Below are 23,363 nucleotides of genomic sequence, written 5' to 3'. Positions count from 1 at the left end.
TCTGGTTACATCCGTCTTTTTTTTTTAAACCAGAAAAAAAAAAGCAAAAGTGGGACGTTATTCAAAATTGAGCAGAAGCTAGTCTTTTGGAGGAGTTCCTTCCCCAGAGCTTTTCTCACAGGTCTGACTCTGAGGAAGATTCCAAGAATGTCATTCTCAGCCAAGCTAGTCATCTGTTTAGAGACTTGGAAGAAATCCACTCCCTACAAGGCTATTACTTGGGCTTGTAAATAGCCACAAGCACGGTCCCCTATAGCAAGTGGGGGTTGCCTGTCAGCAGCAAGGGGACTGGAATCTACGAGATGGGAGGGGGGAATACTTTGCATACATTACTTCAGTCAGTCATCTGTCCATCAAAACCTGATTGTCCACTAGCATTATTTCCTTGAGCAGAAGCAACAAACTATCCAAAGAATTCATGCCTGAAAGGTTTTTTTTAATTAAAAAAAAGAGGAACACCTTAGCTTTTACAGGGCTGAGCCAGCCATCATTTTCACACCTGTTTGGCTTGCATGCTTAGGATTCCATGTATCTTTTCGTACACTAAAATCCACACTCAAGAAAATTTATATTGGGATGATGGAGGAAGGGGTAAATTGACCATGTATCATTTTTCTGAGATGTCCCCTCCATCTGTAACAAAGGCTCTGTGTGTGTGTGTGTGTGTGTGTGTGTGTGTGTGTGTGTGTGCGCGCGCGCATTTGTTCATGCGTTTATGCATGCACATGCAGCCAATTTGCCACAGGCTGGATCAGGCTGAACAGGGTTGCTCTGAGATAGGATATGCCATTACGAGCAGTCCTTCCATCCACACCCAAAGACCAGGTGGTAGAGGGTAGGGAACCACACCTACCTCAAGAGATCCTATTGAGTACATTTCTCCCTTTAAAGGGAATGGGGGGGGGGAGAGAACAAAAAAGATCCCTCTTTACATCCCCTCCTGTCTCCCCCTCAATGGGGTAGCACGGGAAGGCTGTAATTTTCTTAAAAAATATTTCTGTTTTTTTGTAAGTGACAAAAATCGGCTTTCTCCCACTGAAGATGAGTCAGAGTGGGATTTTATTTATTTATTTATCTATTTATTTTACTTACTTACTTACTTACTTACTTACTTACTTACTTACTTACTTACTTACTTACTTACTTACTTACTTACTTACTTATTTATTTATTTATTTATTTATTTATTTATTTATTTATTTATTTATTGTTTTCATTTGGTTCCTTTAAATCCAGCACTGAATTGGCTTTCCATTCAAGTTATTCAGCACTGGATTTAAAGGGACCAAAACAAAAGAAAATTAAAAAAATTAAAATCCCATCTACCTCCTCTTCAATGGGAGAAAGACGATTTTTTTAAAAAAATCTTTTAAAAATTATTAATAAGTGCTATTATGGAAGATCTGCTTTGGCTCAATACATGCCAGAACCAAACCAAAACAGAGTGATCCCACCCACATTAAAAAAATAGTAGTCTCCACCAGAGAGCTAAATAGATGCAGGTAGGCATGGATAAGGGTCAGGCTGTTTTGCAATTATCAGAATGCCACATGCCTACAGTTTCAGGCCTTTGGCTGTAGAATAAATTTGTATTGTATTGTATTATCAGAATGTCAAATGAAGTAAACCATCCAATTCCCAATGTGGTCCAAAGATTGGGATAAAGTGCCATCTGAACACGCCATCAGTGATGTTCTTTGCTACCCACTGGGGCCTAAACCAAGGGTGGGAGCTCCCATCAGCTTCCCCAGCATTGCCAATGGTGAAGAATTATGGGAACAGGAGTCCCAAAACTCCTGGATCCATAGTTGCTCACTCTTAGACTAGATTCTAGGACAGTGTTTCCCTACATGGGGGTCGTGATCCCCAAGGGGGTCACAAATTGTCACAGGTTGCCTTATATGTGTTGTAGCCCTTGTTAAATATTTTCTTCCTTGATCTTTCAGAGTGAGATATTAAATGCATTCACGAAGGCTTTCACGGCTGGGGTCTAATGGTTGTTGTGGGTTTTTCGGGCTCTTTGGCCGTGTCCTGAACAACCTTCAGAACACGGCCAAAGAGCCCGAAAAACCCACAACAACCACGAGATATTAAAGTTAGCATATATGTGTATGTATGAGAAACAGGCCCTTTGAGAGAGACAGAATCCTGTAGTTTCTGAGAAGGGATGACTTTACCCCATTAAAAATGCTTTTTTATGCACGGGGGAGGCAGTTGCAGGTTACTCGGCTGTTATAAAATTGGCCATACCTCAAAAAAGCTTGGGACCCACTGCTCTAGTCTAGAGGATCTAAGTACAACCCACAATTTTAGCAGTAAGAATTAAGAGGTGGGTCTTCTTCAAATGCTGCCTCTGAAAGGCAGATACAACTCTTATAAATATCAACTCTTCACCACTATACTGTCGTCTCCAATTTACCAACACCCCTGGTTCATAAATAGCAGTTTTAAGATCAAGTCCATTAAAAAAGATCCGTTTTCAGCAGACTCCCCCACATCCTGAGTTGGCCTTAAAGGAAACTTTCTTCATGGTATCATCCTGATCTGACAACCCCACAGCTGCTGTTGCTTTTAGTGAAGAAAAAAAACAAAGGGATCTCAAGTCTGGGATTGGAACAGGTCTAGGAATGTGAGGCTGTCCAGATGTTGAACTGCAACACCCATGATCCTAATCATTGACTATACTAGCTAGAGGCATGCTGCTTGCTGCTGCTGAAAGAGAAAGAGGTAGCCTCTAGCTACTTCTTCAGGCGTGCAATTTTTGAGGCCAAACCCCGGGTCCCCCCTCTCCGAACTTCAAGGATCCTCCTGGGAGCCTGGCACTGAAGAAATTGCCAGCAGGAGACACACAGCTGTCTCCTTCTCCTTCAACAGTGGGAGGGGATGATTCATGTGGCCCTGGCTCCTTTAGCAGCAGGAGTGGATGATGCATGCCAGTGGTCTTGGCTTTTGCTGCTGTCTGCCACTGGTCATCACAGCTGGTGATGCTACGACTGCTTTGTCCCAACCCCCCTCCCCATTACACTGCTTTTCCCAGCTTCGCCACCAAGCTTTGTCAAGGATGGCATGGGGTTGGACTGACTTCTCTCATCATCGCTGCATCTCTTTTTTTCCAGAATGTGCTTCCTTGCACTCTCTATCATTTACATGGGATGGAGGGGGCAAGAACAGCACTGTTCCCTGATCCTCAAGCCCACATCTTTGTGCGCCCTTCCCGGAGTGGCAACACACTTGGCTGTCTCCAGGGCTGAGCCAATTTGGGCAGCTTTCTCTCATGGCTTAATGGCAGGGCTGGCCTTGTCTGAAACATTTCTCCCCACCATTCCAGTTATGCTGCCTTTCAATATCTGAATACCATAGACAAATGAAGAGCCTACTATGCCAGTGTTTTTACTGAGAGTGGAAAGGAAAGCCATGTACAGTCTAAGGCTAGAAGCTGTTCCCTTAGAAACAGTTTCTTCAAAGGAGGACTGTATTGTCCTCAACATCAGCTCTTGTTATGCTCATGTAATACTATTTTGAGGGAGTGGGGATAGAATAGAATGGCATTCACATCAGAATCAAAGAACATGAGACACACTGCAGACTAAAACAACCGAAAAAAATCAGCAGTAGCTGAACATGCTCTAAAACAAGCTGGACATGAAATTCTATTTCAAAATACAGTACTGAAGTACCGGACAACACCAGCAATCATTATGTTAGACTGCACAGAGAAGCCATTGAAATCCATAAACATCAACAGAACTTCAACAAAAAGAAGACCTGAAACAAAACACGGCCTGGCTCCCAATACTGAAAAATACAGCCTGTGAAAGGTCAATGAACTCTACCCAGTCACAGGGTCCAGGGATCATTGCACAAAAAAGACCAGCTAACGACATCCATCAATCACAGTGACAGATAATCTCTCCCCGTTATCACAACAAAAACACGCTGATCACCCTATGTCCTGAAAAGGACAAAAGCTGTTCCCACAGCTATAAATACTCAACTATCCAACAAACAGCAACAGAGCATGGACAGAGTTCCTACTCCAGTCCTCTGAAGATGCTGGCCACAGAGACTGGCAAAATGTCAGGAAGAACAACCTTCAGAACATGGCCAAAGAGCCAGAAAAACCCACAACAATCAATGCAAATTTCCTTTATTTATTAATTTTTTTATCGTTAAGAGTGCTGCTAAAATGCAAGTTTCCCACTGATCAGAAAGACTGCTCCTGCTGCTTCAGTTTTTATGTCAGCGGACAGGCTCTCATGCAAAAAATTCCAAAAAAGCATGCATATCCTGCTAACCAATCAGCAACACCTTACCAGGGTCACATGCCACCAACATTCTTGTTCCTCAATAACTACTCAAAGATTGACTGTCCCTTACTCTATTTGGCTGCAGGTGCAGAGTAAACAATGAGACGCTCCTGATCCCATCGTACTGCCAATCCCCAGTCTGATATTTGGGTTTTCACAAAACAACTTTTAAAGCATAAGCACCAAAATATTTCATACTGGGGGGGGGAACACTACAAAATGTCATTTCATTCTGAGAACGATAAGGCGTATTACGTGAGTGTTTAGGCCCATGCTGGATCACCCTCTCCCTCAGCAATGGCTAGTGTGGAGATGCACAACCGTACTGCAGCACCCAAGTTATGCTACTATATATGTGAGCAACATAAATTATTGCTGAAAATACTGATCTGGCAACTATGCACTTCCTTCCATCTCTCCACCCTGCTTTATACCCACATCTCTGGAACACGAGAGAACTCTCCCGGGGAAGAGAGGCAGGTTCTTGGCTGAGAACTCTGACTCCCATTCTCCATCAAGGGGGGACAGGGAGCAAAGGAGAGAACACTTACCGTAATGGCTTGCAGGCGCTGTGCAAACAGGGAGGTCTCTGCCATTTTCCCTCTGAAAGATAAACAGAACCTCTTGGGACAGGTCCAGAGGACGCTGGATGCCAAGTGGATGCCCGTACTCACCTTTTCCTCTCCCTTGCTCTCTCCCTCCCTCCCTCCTCCCTCAACTTCCCTCGTCTCACATTCTTACTTGCTCTGATCCCTGCACACAAACAGACCCCCCCTCCCCTCTTCCCACACTTGACATCTGGTCACTGCATTCATGCAATTCAGCAGCATGCCCAGGCATGGTGGGGAAAGGTGGTCTTCTTCCCTGGCTTCCTCCGTCCTTTGGTCCATGGCTGTCTTCACTTTATTTTCTTTGTGAACAGCACCATTCAAACAATTCACCTCAAGAAACTGAAACGTCTTGTGCCTTTGAGGTTTCAAATTGTTGTTGTAATTTTTAAGGAAAAACAGAATGGAAAACTTCCAAGAGGTATGATGGGACTAGTCACATGCCAAAGCAAATCAAACTGCATAGTTAATAGCCAGCAAGTGGATTAGAATACAGCCTAGATCAGCCTTCGGTGTACCACTGCAGGCATGCCTTTGTGGACCACCACAGCGGCATGCAGAAAGCTGCTGGGCAGAAGCCCCCACATGTACAGCACTTAGTGCTCATACAACTATGTAAGACAAATGCAAGAGCAGGTGATACCTTTATAGACCACTTTTTAAGTGGTCTATAAAGGTGACACTTACTCTTGCATTTGGATTTTATAATGACCATATGGCTCCTTTTTATATCTATGCAAGACCAGTTACTCATGTTCTCCCACTTCCAGAATGGATTGCTATTATATGGGGCTGCTTTTGAAGACAATCTTGTCGTTTCAATTGGTCTAGGAAGCAGTCACCACCTATCTAAACAGTGGCCAGTAGAGAACTTGTATTATCCCAACGCTTCTTTGACTATGCTAGTGGCCAATCAGTTTCTGGATTCACTGAAGTTGTGAGCTTTGATCTTTAAGTACCAAACAGCTTGAGAACAGACTCGGGAACTACTTCCTGAGTCATATAAACATGCTTACTTGGGAATTTCACTCTACGCCTGAGACCCTTCCCCCAGAGTAACAGATGCCTAACAGATGGTTACAGTGACAACACTCGGACTGTGGAATCATCTCTCAAGTGACTTACCCCTGGTCTCTCTATTTAGTTCTAACTATTAGTGCACTTGAAAATTATATTCACTTGGAAAATAACTACCACTGTTCCAACTCTCATGCTCTTATATGGCCCCCTGTTCATTTCAATAGTTGTTGCATAGGGAACGTTTGCAAGGGATTGTACATTCTGCACTACTGTTCATTCTGTATTCATACCTGGTCATCTGCTGCAACTGATAAATCTTTTAATTTTGGTTACTTTGGGAGCAGGCAATTGGGCTGAGCAGACCTCTGTGGGTATGGCTTGCCTTTACAGAAGTCCTCTTAATAACAACTCGTCTTTAACATCAGCCCAAACCATGCACTTGCACATCCTTGTACTATAACAGTGCCTGCTTGTAAAATAAGAGGAGTAAAGTAAAGTTCAGTGTGTGTTTGTTATACTATGACTGAAGCTGGCTGGATAGCTCAAGTGATTTAAGTATTTGGCTACGGAGCTAGAGGTTGGGAGTTCGATTCCCTACTGTGCTTCTCCTGTGAGTAAAGCCAGCCTGTGTAGCCTTGGCAAGCTGCAGAGTCCCAGGATAACACCAGAAGAAAGGAACTGTAAACCATTTCTGAGTACAGGTACTATCTACCTGGAAAACCCTGTAAAGGGTTTGCCATAAGTCAGAATTGACTTGATGGCACATTATGCTGATCAAATTACATTATGAAAACCTGGGCTAATTTAATGACATTCTGAAACTGAATAGACACTAAAGATTCAGGGGGGCATAAGAAAAAGAGCAAGAACCAGGTGAGGGGGGAGGGAAGAGAAGTAGGGCATAACAGGCTCCATCCACAACAGTTGTCATGACTAATTTGTAGGATTTCAGTCTCGTACACTTGGTGGAAAGATGTCAAAGTCAGTAGTCTAGGGGCATCATCATGTCTGTACTAGCCAGAAGAGTTGTTAACACTAGATTGGCGGGGGAGGAGATGCGAGACAGGTCCTGGTGGGTTCTCAGACAAACAGATATATTTGCTAGCTGGCTGACAACAAACTAAGTTGCTTCCATACGAAACCCCTTCACAAGCGCAGCTTTCCAGCACTTACTTGGAACTGGAATGGAAAGGTAAGCTCTCCACCAAGGCCAACTTAAAAGTTCTGCTCTCTAAAATACTGTAGAGCAGCAAGGTTTCCTGCCACTTGCCAAGGTCAAGGGCTACAGGACCCAAAGCAATCCCACTTATTTTAGCGTACAAGACAGAAAAGCACCAATTTCTCCATCCCTCAACAGCAGTAAAATAAAGAATGGCCAATTCGTTGCCCTTTCAGGACCGTAGCAACTGTAGCATTCCCCTTTATTATGTCAATGGTTCATGTTCTGTTATGTTAATTGTTCATGCATATTCATGTTGCTGAGAGGCGGAGCCGAGAGAGATGTGATAAGAGGCGGAGCCTGAGATATTAAAGTCAGTCAGAAGCCAGGAGTCAGTCAGTCAGAGAGTATGAGTAGAGTGGGAGAGTGGAGAAGGGGACAGAGTGTGGAGTTTGGGGAAATCTGAGGAGTGATTAGAGTTAGGAGTGTATTATCAAATAGAAGATTGTTGCTAATAATAAAGTTACCTAAAGAAGATATTCATGAATCACTATCAATTTCTGTAATCAATAAACAAAAGTTATATTTAAGAGACTTTGAAGTGTGGACCTGAATCTTCATCTTCCTGAAGTAATGATGATTTTGTGATCACCTGGTGGCAGCAGTGTAAAAGAGGGGGTTGTTTGCCTTCAAGTGCTCTTGAGTCTTGAGGGTCAAGCAAGGGGTACGAGGGTGAACGCCACAACAACATCCAAAATCAGCTCTCTGAACATGTGGTTACATTGGAAAATACTGTACTTTGCAGTTTGCTCCAGAACGGGCACTGGTGAATTGGAAGTATTTTTCAATGATCACACAACATAAAAGTTAATGTGAATCTGCCCATCCTGTTTCCTTTCCAATCCAGACTTTTCTCAACCTTGCTGTTGAGGCCTTCTACTTTTTCCCCCCTAATTGCTACAATTTGAGTGGTGTTTTGCTTGTGCGGTTGTTTGCCTCATTCTACAAAAGGACCAGGGTGCATCACTTCAGGTGCTTCTAGTGAGTTGGGCCCTGATGTTCCAGGACAACAGGAACACTCATCCCCACAATTTTTTTTCCTTAGCAGCCCTAGAGAAGACAAAGTTTGTGGTGCTGGCTGCTGATTCTCTTCAGCCTCCCAACATGTCAAACATTAAAGGCTTGGTCATTTACTAACATGGGGAAGGGAGGCTACTACTGGTATTGTCTCCCTAGTCCAGGTATTAGGAACAATTCAGCTTACATTGAAAATAATACAGGTCTTTGCATGGGGAGAGATAGCTAGAGAAAGAAGACGCTCTTCTGGTTTCCTGGATTGTCGTTTACTTGCTGTGACCTATGCTGACCTTCCTTCGACCCAGAGTGCAATACGTAGAGCTGCTGATATCTCTTCCTATCTTCCCACATTCTCTCTCTCTTAACTTTCCCTGGGAAAGAACAGAGAAGACATCTTGCTTTTGTTCTCAAGAGATGAGGGAGCAGTATCTCCACTTTAGTTAATTTGAACTTGGGTTCTCATTATCTTTCCTATATCAGTGTGTTTCTTCAATAAATACTGGCCCAAATCCTGTTGCTTAGTTATACTTGCAGACAAGACAATGGGTTGACATGTACCTGAAAATCCCAGGAGAGACATTAGTCGCCAGTGAGAAGCTGCTACGAATTATGCTGATTGGCTTCTGTAGGCATAACTACAGAAGGATTTGGGCCACTGACTTTCTTATATTCTCAGAAGAGGTAGTGTAGGTGTGATTTCTTCACAAATGGGGAAATGTGCTCTGCTAACCATGCTGATATTCAAATCTACAAGTTAACAGTTAACTTTCCAGCATGTATGATCACTGATTGATGCTGCTTGCTCTCCTTAATAGCAAAGACACAACTACATGTCCAGGGGAAAAAAAGCCAGGTGGAATGCCAAGCAACTTATGTCGGTTCACATGACAGAAGGGTTACTGTGATCTAAAATGGTGCCCAATGTGCAACATTTTAAACTACTGTAGGACTTTCTATGCCATCCACCAGGCTTGTCTGGTTGGATGGCAGTGGCCAGGAGCAGATTGGCAGCAAGAGCAGCATGGTTGGCATCATTTCTGGCTGGGGAGATCCAAGCACCACTGCTGCCAATGTGATCCCCAGCTGCTGCTGCTATCCAGCAGTCAGCCAGGTGAGAAGCTTTGTCTAGACTCTAGCAGGTGAGTGGATGGCAGTGGCTGGGAGCATAGTGGCAGCGGCAATGGTGGCATTGGCAACTTTGATGGCCAAGGACACCCCTGCTATATGTAGTTTCTGCCCAAGATTGCTCTTATGTGCAAAAAGAGGACAATCTTGGTCGAGACAAAAAATTACTGACATCCAGCTTTTCAGACGGTGTGGATAATAAATACTTGGATGTGGATTTTGAAAACAAGGACAGGTTGGTTGCCCTAGTTCTCTGAGTGTCATTTGTGAATCCACACATTTGCGTTTTGTGTTTGCACAGAGCTTGCTTCAGAATCTTCTAGAGGTCAGCAACCTCTCCTACCATCCCCACTGCATGTGCCAAGGTGTTCCCTAATGGTCTCCCTTCAGTGCCAATGATCTGCTAATTAAAGTAAGAGCAGTATAACAAACCATAGGGAAGAGGATGGGCTGTATGCCTCCATAGATAACCACTAGAAGAAATACAAGTATAAGTATAAAACTGTGTGTCTAGGTGGCTCACTTACCAGAGGAAGGGATGACATGCGAATACTGAAAACAGTACAGCTTGATGAAAGGCAGGCTCAGCTTGAGCCCAAACATCGGGTCTATAATGGCTCACAAAGGTAAGTAGATACAACCAGGTTGCAGCCTTGCAAATATCCTGTAGTAGAGGAACACTTCTAGCACAGACAGTGAGTAGAGGAAAGCAAGTGCTCTAGTGGAGTGGCTACAATTGTCATCAGGGACAGACAATCATGCTATCTGATACACCAAAATACATGGTCGCTGTTACCTACTTCGCAAAATTTTAAGTGGAAACTGGAGTGCCTTTTGAATTCTCTCTTACCACAGAAACAGCCTAGGTGACAAGTAGAATTCATATGTTCTGTGAGCATAAAAGGCCAGTGCCTGAAGGACATTCAGTGTGTGTAGAGTGGTTTCCAGAGTTGTTGGATTTGGCAAAAAAGAAGCAAGCATAATCTGCTGGTCATGAAAATCTGAGACCACCTTAGGTAAAAATAGAACTGGTCTAAATATGACCTTGGGCTCAGTCAGGGGGGCCACTGCTGTTTGTTCTGTTGCAGGAGTGGTTTGTTTCACTCTTTTTTTCTGGCAATCACATGACATCATCTTTGGAGCTAATGAAACCGTCCCGAAGAAGTCCTACCCACACTTTTTGGGGCCCCTGTCAAGAGGCTTCTACGTTTTGGCATAGGTAGGATGATTCTGGTGTGGTCTGTTTCCAGCATGTGTGATTGCTGGAAACAGACCAAAAGCAAGCCTTCCTGCCTGTCGAGGCTCCTTCTGGTTTGAATTCCCAATATCGGTGCAATCCTCGCATCCAAATGGCATATTGGAGTGCAAGTGACCCTATTTGGTCTGGCTCCTTCCAGTACCATGAATATATGCCAAGGAGCAGAGGAAGTGTTTAATTTGCCAATATCCAGAATCTGCTGGCTTATTAAGTTACTTCATCATATCGGAAGGAGCCAGACCACATAGGGCCACTAGAGCTCTAATGTATGAGCCCCAGTATGATTGTTCAGGGTGCTCGTAATATAAGCCCTACCCCAAAAATAAGCCCCAGTTAAGTGAAACCCTGCCCTCCACCATTGGGCAGCTACCAGAAGAAGATGGCATGACTGTATTTGAATAAATGTAGATTGTTGTACATGAATAAAAAAGCATCCCCTGAAAATAAGTCCTAATGCGTTATTTGGAGCAAAAATTAATATAAGACCCTGTCTTATTTTCAGGGAAACACAGTAGTAATGGTCTGGGCAGATCTCAATTTCACAAGCCCCCCATTATTCATTCATTCATTCATTCATTCATTCATTCATTCATTCATTCATTCATTCATTCATTCATTCATTCATTCTAGTAATGTGAGTGAATAATGAAAAATCTGACACAGTTGTTGACTGGAATGCAGTAACAGGTGCCAGATAAACTTGGCTGGGTGATACAGAAAGGCAAGAGTGGTCGTAATTGACCAGATAGGCAGGATATAAATGGAATAAATAAATAAAATAAAAACAAGAATGACTAGTTGACCATTCCTTTTTCCGCTGGTTTCCTGGGACTTTGCAGCCTGCCCAAGGCCACACAAGCTTGCTCTTTTCCTGAGAGGCACAATGGTGAATTGAACTCCCAATCTCTGGCTTCACAGCCAGATACCTAAACCACTGAACTATCCAGCCAGGTTCTTCCCACACAACAAAGCACACACTATCATCTTTCTTGTTGTTTTGTCATTTAGTCGTGTCCGACTCTTCATGACCCCATGGACCAGTGCACGCCAGGCCCTCCTATCTTCCACTGCCTCCCGGAGTTGGGTCAGATTCATGTTGGTTGCTTCGGTGACACTGTCCAACCATTTCGTCCTCTGTCGTCCCCTTCTCCTCTTGCCTTCACACTTTCCCAACATCAGGGTCTTTTCCAGCGAGTCTTCTCTTCTCATGAGATGGCCAAAGTTCTTCAGGCACTCTGTCCACCAAATCAAGTTCCTTAAATCTGTTCTTCACTTCCACTGTGTATTCATAAGGGATTTGGTTTAGATTATACCTGACAAGCCCAGTGGTTTTTCCTACTCTCTTCAGTTTAAGCTTGAATTTTGCTATGAGAAGCTGATTATCAGAGCCACAATCAGCTCCAGGTCTTGTTTTTGCTCACTGCGTATAGCTTCTCCATCTTTGGCTGCAGAGAATATAATCAATCTGATTACGGTATTGCCCATCTAGTGATTTCCATGTGTAGAGCTGCCTCTTGTGTTGTTGGAAAAGAGTGTTTGTGATGACCAGCTTGTTCTCTTGACAAAACTCTATTAGCCTTTGACCTGCTTCATTTTCAACTACAAGGCCAAACTTCTCTGTTGTTCCTTTTATCTCTTGACTCCTTACTTTAGCATTCCAACCCCCTAGAATGAGAAGAACATCTTTCTTTGGTGTCAGTTCTAGAAGGTGTTGTAAGTCTTCATAGAATTGGTCAATTTCAGTCTCCTCAGCATTGGTGGTTGGTGCATAAACTTGGATTATTGTGATGTTGAAAGGTCTGCCTTGGATTCGTATTGACATCATTCTATCATTTTTGAGATTATATTCCATTACGGCTTTTCCCACTCTTTTGTTGACTATGAGGGCTACTCCATTCCTTCTACGGGATTCTTGCCCACAATAGTAGATATGGTAATCATCTGAATTGAATTCACCCATTTCTGTCCATTTTAGTTCACTGATGCCCAGGATGTCAATGTTTATTCTTGCCATCTCCTGTTTGACCACATCCAGCTTGCCAAGGTTCATAGATCTTACATTCCAGGTTCCTATGCAGTATTTTTCTTTGCAGCATCGGACTTTCCTTTCACTTCCAGGCACGTCCACAGCTGAGCGTCCTTTCGGCTTTGGCCCAACCACTTCATTAGCTCTGGAGCTACTTGTACTTGTCCTTCGCACTTCCTCAGTAGCATGTTGGACGCCTTCTGACCTGAGGGTCCCATCTTCCAGCGTCATTTCTTTTAGCCTTTTGTTTCTGATCATGGGGTTTTCTTGGCAAAGATACTGGAGTGGCTTGCCAGTTCCTGCTCCAGGTGGATTGCGTTTAGTCGGAACTCTCCACTATGACCTGTCCGTCTTGGGTGTCCCTGCATGGCATAGCCCATAGCTTCTATGAATTACTCAAGCCCCTTCACCATGACAAGGCAACAATCCATGAAGGTGATTATCTTCATGGAGATCCATGAAGGAGATCATCTTTCTAGGTAAAGGTAAAGGTTCCCCTTGACATTTAGTCCAGTCGTGTCCGACTCTAGGGCACGGTGCTCATCCCGTTTCCAAGCCAGCGCTTTGTCAGTAGACACAGAACGCTGTTACCTTCCCACCGTGGTGGTACCTATTTATCTACTCGCATTTGCATGCCTCTGAACTGCTAGATTGGCAGGAGCTGGGACAAGCGACGGGAACTCACTCCGTCACGTGGATTCAATCTTACGACTGCTGGTCTTCTGACCCTGCAGCACAGAAGCTTCTGCGGTTTAACCTGCAGCACTACCACGTCCCCTCTCTAAACATTTCCAGAGTTGATCAACTTTGTATCCCTGTACTTGTCAGTGTTTTCTCAGCCTTATAGTTTCGACAACAGCTGTTAACTACATTTGCATGACTGGAAATGAGGATTCTTCAGACACAGTTCTTTGGTCATAGACTGACTGTTGGGGTGAAGCGCTGATTCGAGAAACTACACCTGGTTTATCAGGATTTCCCATCAGATATCAATTTTTGTATAGGCCTGCCCTTCAAGCTTACTTAGCTGTCATCAGGTCAGTGCCAACTTCATAATTTGGAATTTCTTTTATTGATGTAGGAGATTATGCCCCTGAGATCTTGAATGGGATCAAGCCTGCCATCTTTCCTTAGAACAGTGGAATAATGGAATATACTGCGTCATGAAGCTAGGCTGGCCTTTTCTCTCTTCTCTTTCCATTGTGAGGTAAAAACTTTCCTTTCCAAACAGGCTTTTAAGCAAAATATAAGGGTTGTAGGAATGGTGCATTTATTGAATTCAGAGATTTTTAAATGTTTCTAAAATATATTTTAAAGTGTTTTAACAGTGGTTTTGATATTGATAGATGTTTGATTGGTTTTTTATTGTAGTTATCCTTAACTGTGATTGTTTTGTTTCTGAGCCACCTTGTAATCCCCTGTGAGGAGAAAGGTAGCATATAAATAACACAAATACATAAATAATAAATAGAGGTAGTAGAAATCAGTATATCTCTGCCAAGGACCAGTAAGCTCTACTGCAGTGGTTCCCAACCTTGGGTAACCCATGTGTTCTTGGACTGTCACTCCCAGAAGCCTTCACTATTAGTTGTGCTGGATGGAGATGGCCATGGACATCACCAGATGGCCATAGTCAAATATACTATGCAACTGGAAGAAAGAGATGGAAAAGCTGTAGTCTCTCTGCCAAAAGAAAACTAGGAGCAGACTGGGGTGCTGATAATGAACAATTACTATCAAATATTAGAGTAAAACTGAAAAAGAACTCTAAAAGAATGTTAGTGCCAAAATACAAGTTTAAAAGATTGCTGATGAATTTAAATTCTACACAGAGAACAGACCAGAGGTGGGATTCAGCAGGTTCGCACCTATTCTATAGAACCGCTTCCTAAATGTACTATTGGTTCTTAGAACCGTTTGCTGGCCTGAGATGAATGAAGGAGGAGGGGCCAGGTGACCAGCGATGAGCGGGGGGAGGGGGTGCAATTAGCTGCCTCCCTTCCTGCGCCACACTGAGCCGTCTGAGGTGGGGTGTGGGTGAGAGAAATAAAGCCCTGGAAAGAGCAGAGGCATCAATGGGGGAAAGGGGGGGAGGAGGATGAGTCCTTGACGTCACTGGAGGAAAGCTCATGGCCTCGAGGCAGAGAGGGGGGGCTGATTGACAAGTCATGAGGGCAGGACACAGAGGGGAAAAGTTTTGGGGTGAGACCGCTTCAGTCAAACACCCAATCGTCCTAATTTTACTATGATTTTTTTCAAGTTAAAGGTACCACATAAGACTGTTGCTTATGTGGTACCTTTTTAAAAAAATGTCCTGGGCATTTATTTATTTATTTATTTATTTATTTATTTATTTATTTATTTATTTATTTATTTATTTATTTATTTATTTATTTATTTATTTATTTATTTATTTATTTATTTATTTATTTATTTATTTATTTATTTATTTATTTATCATTAGGACATAGAACCTGTTGTTAATTTATTTGAATCCCACCACTGGAACAGACTACTAAACTCAAGCTGACAGAGAACTAGAAGAACTGTGGATTGAAACCAAATATCTTATTAGGGAAGAATGCAAAAAGACAATTCCTGTAGTAAAAAGAAAAGCAAAACCTAGATGAATGGCAGAAGACACACTTAAAATTGTTAAGGACAGGGAAGAAGCAAAAGTAAAAGGTGACAGAAGTAAGGTCAGAATCCTGAAGGCACTTTTTCAGCGACTGTCATGTAGAAACAAAGGAAACGGATTACAATACTCAGTGCAAAGAAATGGAAGAGAACAACAAAAGAGACAAAACAAGAGACCTCTTCCTGAATATCAAAGAGCAAATTTAAGCCTTGATTAGGAATGTTCAATGACCAACAAGGAAGCACATTATCTGACAAGAAGAAAATAAAGAGAAGGTGGAAATAGTATATTGAAAACCTATCTGGATAGCTCAGTAAGTTAAGTACCTGGCTGCAGACCCAGAGGTTGGGAGTAGAAATCTCCACGTGCATCCCAGAATAGCCAGCCTATGCAACCTTGTAAGCTGCACACTCCCAAGATATCCCCAGAAGAAGGGAATGGTAAACCACTTCCAAATATTTTCTACCTAGAAAACCCGGGGGGGGGAAGGATCACCGTAAGTCAGAATTGACTTGACAGCACACAGTTATCATTACACAGAAGAAATAAAAGGATGGCAGGCTCCTTTGAAAATGAATCTTATGATGAAAAACTTGTAGTTCTAGAAATTGAAATGAAAGCTGCTCTGAAAGCACTGGGAAACCACTAGGAGTAAATAGGATTCCAATAGAAGTATTTCAAGTCACAGAGACTGGATCTGTCCAAATCCTAACAATACACCAATAAATACAGTGGGGTCTTGACTTGAGAACTTAATCCGTATTGGAAGGCGGTTCTCAAGTCAAAAAGTTCTCAGGTCAAATCTGCATTTCCCATAAGAATGCATTGAAAACCATTTGATCCGTATCTGCTGTTTTCCGTCCATAGAAACTAATGGGAAGCTGCTATTCTGCCTTTGACCACTAGAGGGGGATATTTTGTTTCTTTTTTTCTTAGGTCAAAAAAGGTTCAGGGAAGGCAGGGAAAAGACAGTCCAGGCAGTACAGTACCAGGCAGTCCGAAGATTGTCTCGCAATCCACTCTCTAAACGCTGGGAGGAGTGAGGAAACAGACAGGCACCCTTTTCACTGGCCAACAGTTAACTGAAAGTTCAAATTTTGCACTTTCCCTGCCTCCCACATGGGTTTTTTTCAGTTCTTAACTCAAATCTAAGTATGTAAGTCAAGTCAATATTTTCCTATGAGAGTGGTTCTTAAGTCAAAATGTTCTTAACTCGAGCCGTTCTTAAGTCAAGACCCCACTGTATGGTAAACAAAACAATGGCCAACAGACTAGAAATGCTTAATATACATTCCAATCCCCAAGCAAAGAGATGCAATGGTTCTAACTATAGAACCATTGCTCTAATTTCCCATGCAAGCAAACTGATGCTCAAAATGTTGCAACAAATACTTTTACTTTATATGGAATGAGAAATGCCTGGTGTTCAAGCTTGATTCTGAAAAGGAGGAGGAACGTGAGAGCATAATGCAGATTCCTACTGGCTGCTGGAGCATGCCAAATAATATCAGAAGAACATCAACCTGTGCTTTATAGACTACAACAAAGCCTTTGACTATGTGGATCATGAGAGGCTATGGATATTTCCAAAATAAATAGGTGTGCCTCATTACTTGATTGTCCTGATGTATAACCTGTTTTGTGGACAAGAAGTTATCCTTAGGACAGAATATGAAGAAACAGAATGGTTTTTTATAGGCAAAGGTGTCAGACAAAGGTGCATTTTATCTCCCTATAGGTTCAATATCTATGTAGAACATATAATATGGAATGTTAGACTAGATTCAGATGAAGGAGGAATGAAAATTAGTGTAAGAAACAATAATTTAAGATATGCAAATGACAATACCTTACTGGCAGAAAGCAGGAATGCTTTCAAACTACTTTTGATGAATGTGAAAGAAGGAACGGCCTGCAGCTGAACATGAAGATGACCAAAACCATGACTGCAAAAGAACTGCACAGCCGTAATGATGACAATGGCAATATTGAAATGCTTAATGACTTTGTATCTTTGGTTCAATCATCAACGCAAAGGGAGACGGCAGCCAAGAAATAAGAAGACTGAAGGGCAGCAATGAAGGAATTAGAAAATATAATCAAATGTCACTGGAGACTAAGGCCAAGATCATCCACACCACTGTATTTTTTATCACTATGTATGGGTGTGAAAGCTGGACAGAGAATTTTGTCGGGGGGGGGAATTGCTCATTTGGAATATGGTGCTGGAGAAGAGCTTTGTGGATACCCTGAACTTCCAGAAAGACAAACAAGTAAGTCCTACAGCAAATAAAGCCATAACTATGTCTGGAGGCAAAAAAATGACGAAACTGAGGCTGGATACACTGTGAAAGGACACTACTCTGGAAAGGCAATAATGCTAGGAAAAACTGAAGACAGCAGGAAAGAAGGAAGAACAAATATGAGATGGGCAGACTCCCTAAAGGAAGCCACAGGCTTGAGTTTGCAAGAGCTGAGCAGGGCTGCTTAGGACAGGGCATTTTGGAGATCACTCATTCATAGGGCCGCCATAAGTCGGAGACAACTTGATGGCAGGTAAAAACAATGATTTTTTTAAAAGAAGAAGAAACCATTTGTCAGTAGTGACAATGCACCAAATGCTAATGAACGGCACCAAAGGCCCCACTAGAGATGTGGAATAAAACTTAAGAGATCCTATTGTGTATAAAAGCAGAAACCTATAAGAAGCTTTCCTGATTTGCAAAGCTCCATCTCTACTGCCAGGAAACACACATTTATGGGGAGTGAAAACAAGAAGCTTTTAACAAATGAGATTTCTATAAACATGCGAGAACTACACAGGTCCAGGAAGATTATGATCTTTTACACTCTGCTAAGTGTATTTTCTCACTGAAAGTTATAGACCGCCCATCATGAGTACTCACTGCCCAGTCTTTTACACTGGGCAGTGGTAGGGAGAGGGTGGATTTTTGGCCCCTGACCCAGTGGGCACGCTCCTACAAAAGCACTGCAGCTAAACCACTGAGCCATGCTGCTTTCCAGAACTGTTAAATCAGCATCTCTCTCCCTCTCTCTCCCTGACCCTGAGCTAATGCCTGTTTGTAAAGTGAATGAATTGCCTAATCCTCAGATGATTGGTATGGAGCTTAGCCCAGTGGCAAAAGGACATTAAGCCCAGCCCAGTTTAATTCAAGACCATTAACCTTTCACTGGATGTAATTCTGGACAGGCCGGCAGTCTCTTCTAGATGCCCCCTTTCCAGGAAGCTGCTGCCACCTTGTTCTTTGGGCTGACCCCACCCCACCCCTTCTGTAGGCAACAGGTTAATATTCCAAGCCACAGAAAGTGCTTCTTCAGGAGAGCCAGAAGCTTGTGGTCACCAGGAATAGCTCCAAAGGTTACTCTGTGCAAGGCAGAGTAAGGCAGCCAACGGGAGCAGCAGCCACTTGCCGCTTACTCCCAGTGCCAAGTCTCCAATTGGGGGGGGGGGGGAGTGTTTATGCTCTGAGCAATCCCTTGGGATTCCAGCTCTTTCCTCCCCTGCATTTGGTTAGGGGACTCTGGAATCTGTAGTACAAAAAGGTAAATTTCCAAGTTCTGACACTAATTCAGTATAATTAAAGGGGAAATTCATTCCGTCACATCAGCTACTTGAAATCTCCGTTCCTTTGCAAGGGCAGAAGTGTATTCCCAATTCACCCCGGATGCTTCTACCAAATATTTTGAATTGAGACCCCCTTAAAGATGAGACACTCTACTGTACCCACTGAGAGTTCAATGTGCCTGTAGGGTATCTACGGTATATTCCCTTTAATGGTAGCTGTTATCTGCCCTTTATTTCTCTCTGAGTCATGGTACGATGGGCCCTAAAAGGCATCACAGCTCTTTGCACACCTAGAATGATATTATTAATGGATATAATCAGAATTTTACTAAATGATGAGAGGTTTGTTTTGTTCCTTATATATTTGCACAGCATTTTATTTACAAACTCTGTAAATAATATTTGATGAGCACATTTTAGTTAAACACTCTTGATTTTAATGACAGAGAGTAAAGAATTTGCTTAGCTCTCTCCCTGAAATCAAAGGGATTTTAAAGTGCTAAAATCTGTCTTAATCACATCCTTTTATGACTTCACCACATATTATCCCACTATCTAAAAACAAGTAAGGTCCAATAAAAGGTGTCACCCACTCGCTCACTATCTAACATCAAAATGGAGCATATACGGTATTCTCTGTATCCCTTTTATGCTCCCAACAGCCCTGAGGGATAGATTAGGCTGTCAATTAGAGTGGCTCCCTCATGGTCGCACAGGAAGCTTTAGCGTTTATTCGACATATAAATCTGGGTCTCCCCAGACCTAGTCTAAAACTCTATCCCAAGGATCAGGAGGAACATGGGGCCCTCCAAAGTTTTTTGAACTGTCAATACAATCAGCCCTTGCCAGCACAGCTAGTCATGAAGGATGATGGGAATTGCAACCCAAATTACATCCAGGAGCCCACATATTCCCTATCCCTTCCTTAGCCACTACGCCACCAAAACTGCATTTCATACTAGTATTTGTTTGAATTGTTTCTTTTAAACCCTTAATGTCTTGCTTTTCTGCCCATTTAGGCCCAAAGAATAAGTCACCAGGAGAGTTTATTAGGCAGTGCCATTGCATCTCTCCCTCCTACCCTTCTTCCTCTGGCCACACACACGAAACCATCACAGTAGCGTTTCCCCAGGTGCAAGGAGGGGGAAGTGGTTGAACTGGAAAGAGTAGCTCAGCCCTCAAAAGCAGTTTACAGCATACCAGTGAAATCATACTGAACAACAAATAAAAATAAACCGGAAAACCGATGATCACAAAATACTAGGACTGTACGGATTCACAGGTTAAATACCCAAACCATTCTGCCTAAATAGGCAGGTCTTTTACCTGGCTTCTGAAACAGAATTCCATCCAGCTCCGTCAGGCGCCCTTGACACTCAGGTTTGCAACTTTGGTGTGACAGAAGTCTTCGTGTGTTAACAGGGTGGTATCTGGAGCAGGGTTTCACTCACAGCTAAAAGAGTCTGCAGGCGAGCAGGAACTCCCTGGTACAGTAAGGGCTGTCAAGGTCTTTGAAGGTAACCACCAACACTTCAAATTGGGGCCGGAAGCTAAAAGCAGCAGTGCAACTGTGGGGAGTACTAATTATGTCGCCTCAGCAAAAGGAAGTGGTTGTGTATTTACTGCTGCTTCAGAGCACTCTTTAAGGGCACACCATGTACAACGAGCTGCACTAGTTGATAATTGTTCAGGTTACAAAAGCATGACCGACAGTTGCCAGGTCCCCATGGATGGACTTTCAGTGTCGGGGAACCATTAGGGAAAGATCCTTGGGGGCCTGAACTAGCCAAGGATGCTCATTTAAACACAATGTTTCAGAGTCTTCTGCTCAGATGACTCACACAAGCAAACAAAACAAACCAGAGGTTGAAAAATTAATTTATTTGAGTATAGTTCCGAGAATCCAGGCCAGTGGCTATACTGGCCATGTGGTTCTGGAAGCTGTAGTTCAAAAAGTTGCTTTTTGTATAGTCTCTGGCCAATGTTTGCTGCTGGATTCTGGGAACTATACTCAAATAAATTAATTTTATTCTTTAAGTTCTGCTAGATATAAATATATATTTAAGGTCTGCTAGATCTATCTATCTATCTATCTATCTATCTATCTATCTATCTATCTATCTATCTATCTATCTGTCTGTCTGTCTGTCTGTCTGTCTGTCTGTCTGTCTGTCTGTCTGTCTGTCTGTCTGTCTGTCTGTCTAGCTAGCTAGCTAGCTAGCTAGCTATCAAATCCAATTTCCTGCAACAGTGATAAAGGGTAGCTTCATAATCCTGCACAGAAGTGCTGGCTGGGAACAGCATCAACTTCTGTTCCTGGGATGCCTACATAAGATCACACCTGAGAGTCTGCAGAGCCATCTGGCCAGTTACTGCTGAAAGCACAACACTGGATCAGCTAGACTTTGGCCTGGGTGAGGACTCTTCTTGTTTTCTCAACAACTGACACCGGCTGGATGTGAGTATTAGCAAAGGATTTAGCAAATACGTCACAGTAAACAAGGGAGGCCTCCGCTGCTGGGCTCGAGGAACACGCATACCACACCCATTACACATGTAGGCCATAACTCCCATATGCGCATTCTGACATTCCTTTTGCATCCCTCCAGGACAGAACACTTTTCTGGGGAAAAAATTTCCAACGAAGAAAAAGCATACATTGTTTCCTGATTTTGTGTAGGACCCCACAGAAGAAGTTGTTACTGGGCTACAGGATTCCGATTTTGGAAATGACAAAGTGTACTTAACATAGGTGCATGGGTGCACCTACATACAATAAATTGTTCATTTACAGCTACATTGGCTCAACAGCTGGCACACACACAGTCATTTTGCCTCTGTGGCTACTGCATGTCACAGTGATTGTGAGTGCCTTAATAACTGGAATGCTGGACCAAAGTTGTAAAACTTACCCAATCAGTCCAGCATGCTAGGGTTAAAAAGCTGCTTCTGCCACTCAGGCAGAAGCTTCTCGGGAATGTTTTCCAGCAAGCCTGAAACTGTGGAAGTTTCTTCTCTCTTCTTTATCCTCTGACAGACTTCAAAACCTGTTTTTTTTTCAGCTTCCACACCACCCATGGAGTGCGACAGAAATCTAACTGGCTTAGAGAGTGTGTGACTAGATGAGGGAATCTGGAGTGATTTGAGTCAAATTGAAAGGGCTCTTATCTTCTGTGTGATCTATTTATCTTGCATTTGAGCAATCCTTCTGTTCACACACAACTTTTCTTCTTCAACAAGAAGGATCCAGATAGCGTTTCAGATTGCTCTGTTTTCTCCCCCTTTAGAGGATTGCCCCCATCTACCTGCTCTCCTTTTTTTTTTTTTTTTGGTTTTGTTTAATTTAGTAAGTTGTATAGCACCACAGCAATACATCAACCCAGCAGGCATACTCCCTCATACTGAAATAGTGCTGTGTCACTAAGGAAAATAGAGGAGAGGGTTTCTCCACTGTCCTTTCTAATGTTACAACTCACTGCACACATTACAGGGTCACCAAAGAGAACGCCACCCACAGCTCTATTTGGGAGCAAATTAAGCAACCACACAGATTGCAGAACAGGATAATCAGGAGCCCTCCCAATCACACCAAAGAAACTGCAGCCCTAGCACTGTGCCAGAAAGGAGCGAAATAGCTTGCAAAAGGAGTGGGATGGATCACTCTTAACACATGCAGTTGTTGGGAAATGGGACAAACCAAACCTCAGTAAAAGCAAAGCAAGTAGCAAGATATATGCTCACCCCCCCAGACTCATCAAAAGACATCAAAGCTCACTAAGAACTGTACGGCTCTACAAAAATGGATCATTTTGTAAAATTAAGAAGTATTTCTAGAAGATATTTACTGATTGATAGATTAATTAACTAACTCACAGATAAGTCATGCAGTAATTAGTTGGGCAGAGGTTTGAACAGATCTGCCATGACATTGTTAGTGCTAAGCCTCCTCTTCAAATGCCCCAATTCATTTAAGGTGCAAGTGCACAAGAGGAGTTTCCATAAGATTGTATCTTGGGTTAATTAGCAGAGGCAACCGCTAGATTTTGGGCTCAGCTAGTTTTTTTTTTCCTGTTTTGGCTGGATGAACCCTCCTGGCCCCTTTCTCGGTGGTAACCATTGAAATCTCTGTGCTTTTTTTGCTGCTGCCACTGCCAGATGAACTCTCTTCTCGTTGTGTCCTAAGGGGGAACCTCTGCTGCGTCAGCATGCCCAGAAGAGTGCAAATCATGGTCACTCCTTGAGCTGTGTCCCGGGGAGGCCTTCCAGAAACGCTTATGAGGTCAAGAGAAGAAAGGACAAGTTGCTTTTGGATATAAGCCCTGCACAGGTAAGGGCTTGACTTAACATCCTGCCTGACTTAACCTTCAGCAATTCACCACCTGCACTTGTTAGAGATCTCAAAAGAGCTATTATAATGACTAATGTCACACACCAAGTCTTACAAGGACAAGTAGTTTAAAAGTTTACTTTTGAAATACAAATGTGCTTTGTCAGTGACCACATGAAACTGAAAATTCACCTATCAATTGCTGATGTATGAGAGCCAGCAGCCTACCCTG

At 42.9% G+C, this 23,363-nt stretch overlaps 1 protein-coding gene across 3 annotated transcripts in view; it reads right to left on the bottom strand.

Annotated features, from left to right (window-relative positions):
* The window catches only part of PALM3 (paralemmin 3), a 47,263-nt gene that overhangs the window by 16,043 nt on the left and 7,857 nt on the right, over nt 1–23,363 (bottom strand). For 2 of the 3 annotated variants that reach the window (XM_078386593.1, XM_020798720.3), the window contains exon 2: nt 4,859–4,910. In XM_078386593.1, the coding sequence (XP_078242719.1) occupies nt 4,859–4,903 (45 nt within the window). In that variant the 5' untranslated portion in view covers nt 4,904–4,910. Of the gene's footprint in view, nt 1–4,858; nt 4,911–20,130; nt 20,290–23,363 lie in introns of those variants that run through there. The other variant, XM_078386594.1, reaches the window with a different exon arrangement.

The sequence above is a fragment of the Pogona vitticeps genome, chromosome 2 (genome assembly GCF_051106095.1).
Source record: "Pogona vitticeps strain Pit_001003342236 chromosome 2, PviZW2.1, whole genome shotgun sequence".
In the NCBI taxonomy this organism is placed as follows: domain Eukaryota; kingdom Metazoa; phylum Chordata; class Lepidosauria; order Squamata; family Agamidae; genus Pogona; species Pogona vitticeps.
Note: the sequence above shows the minus strand (reverse complement) of the source record. Positions and strands in the feature narration are given on the sequence as shown.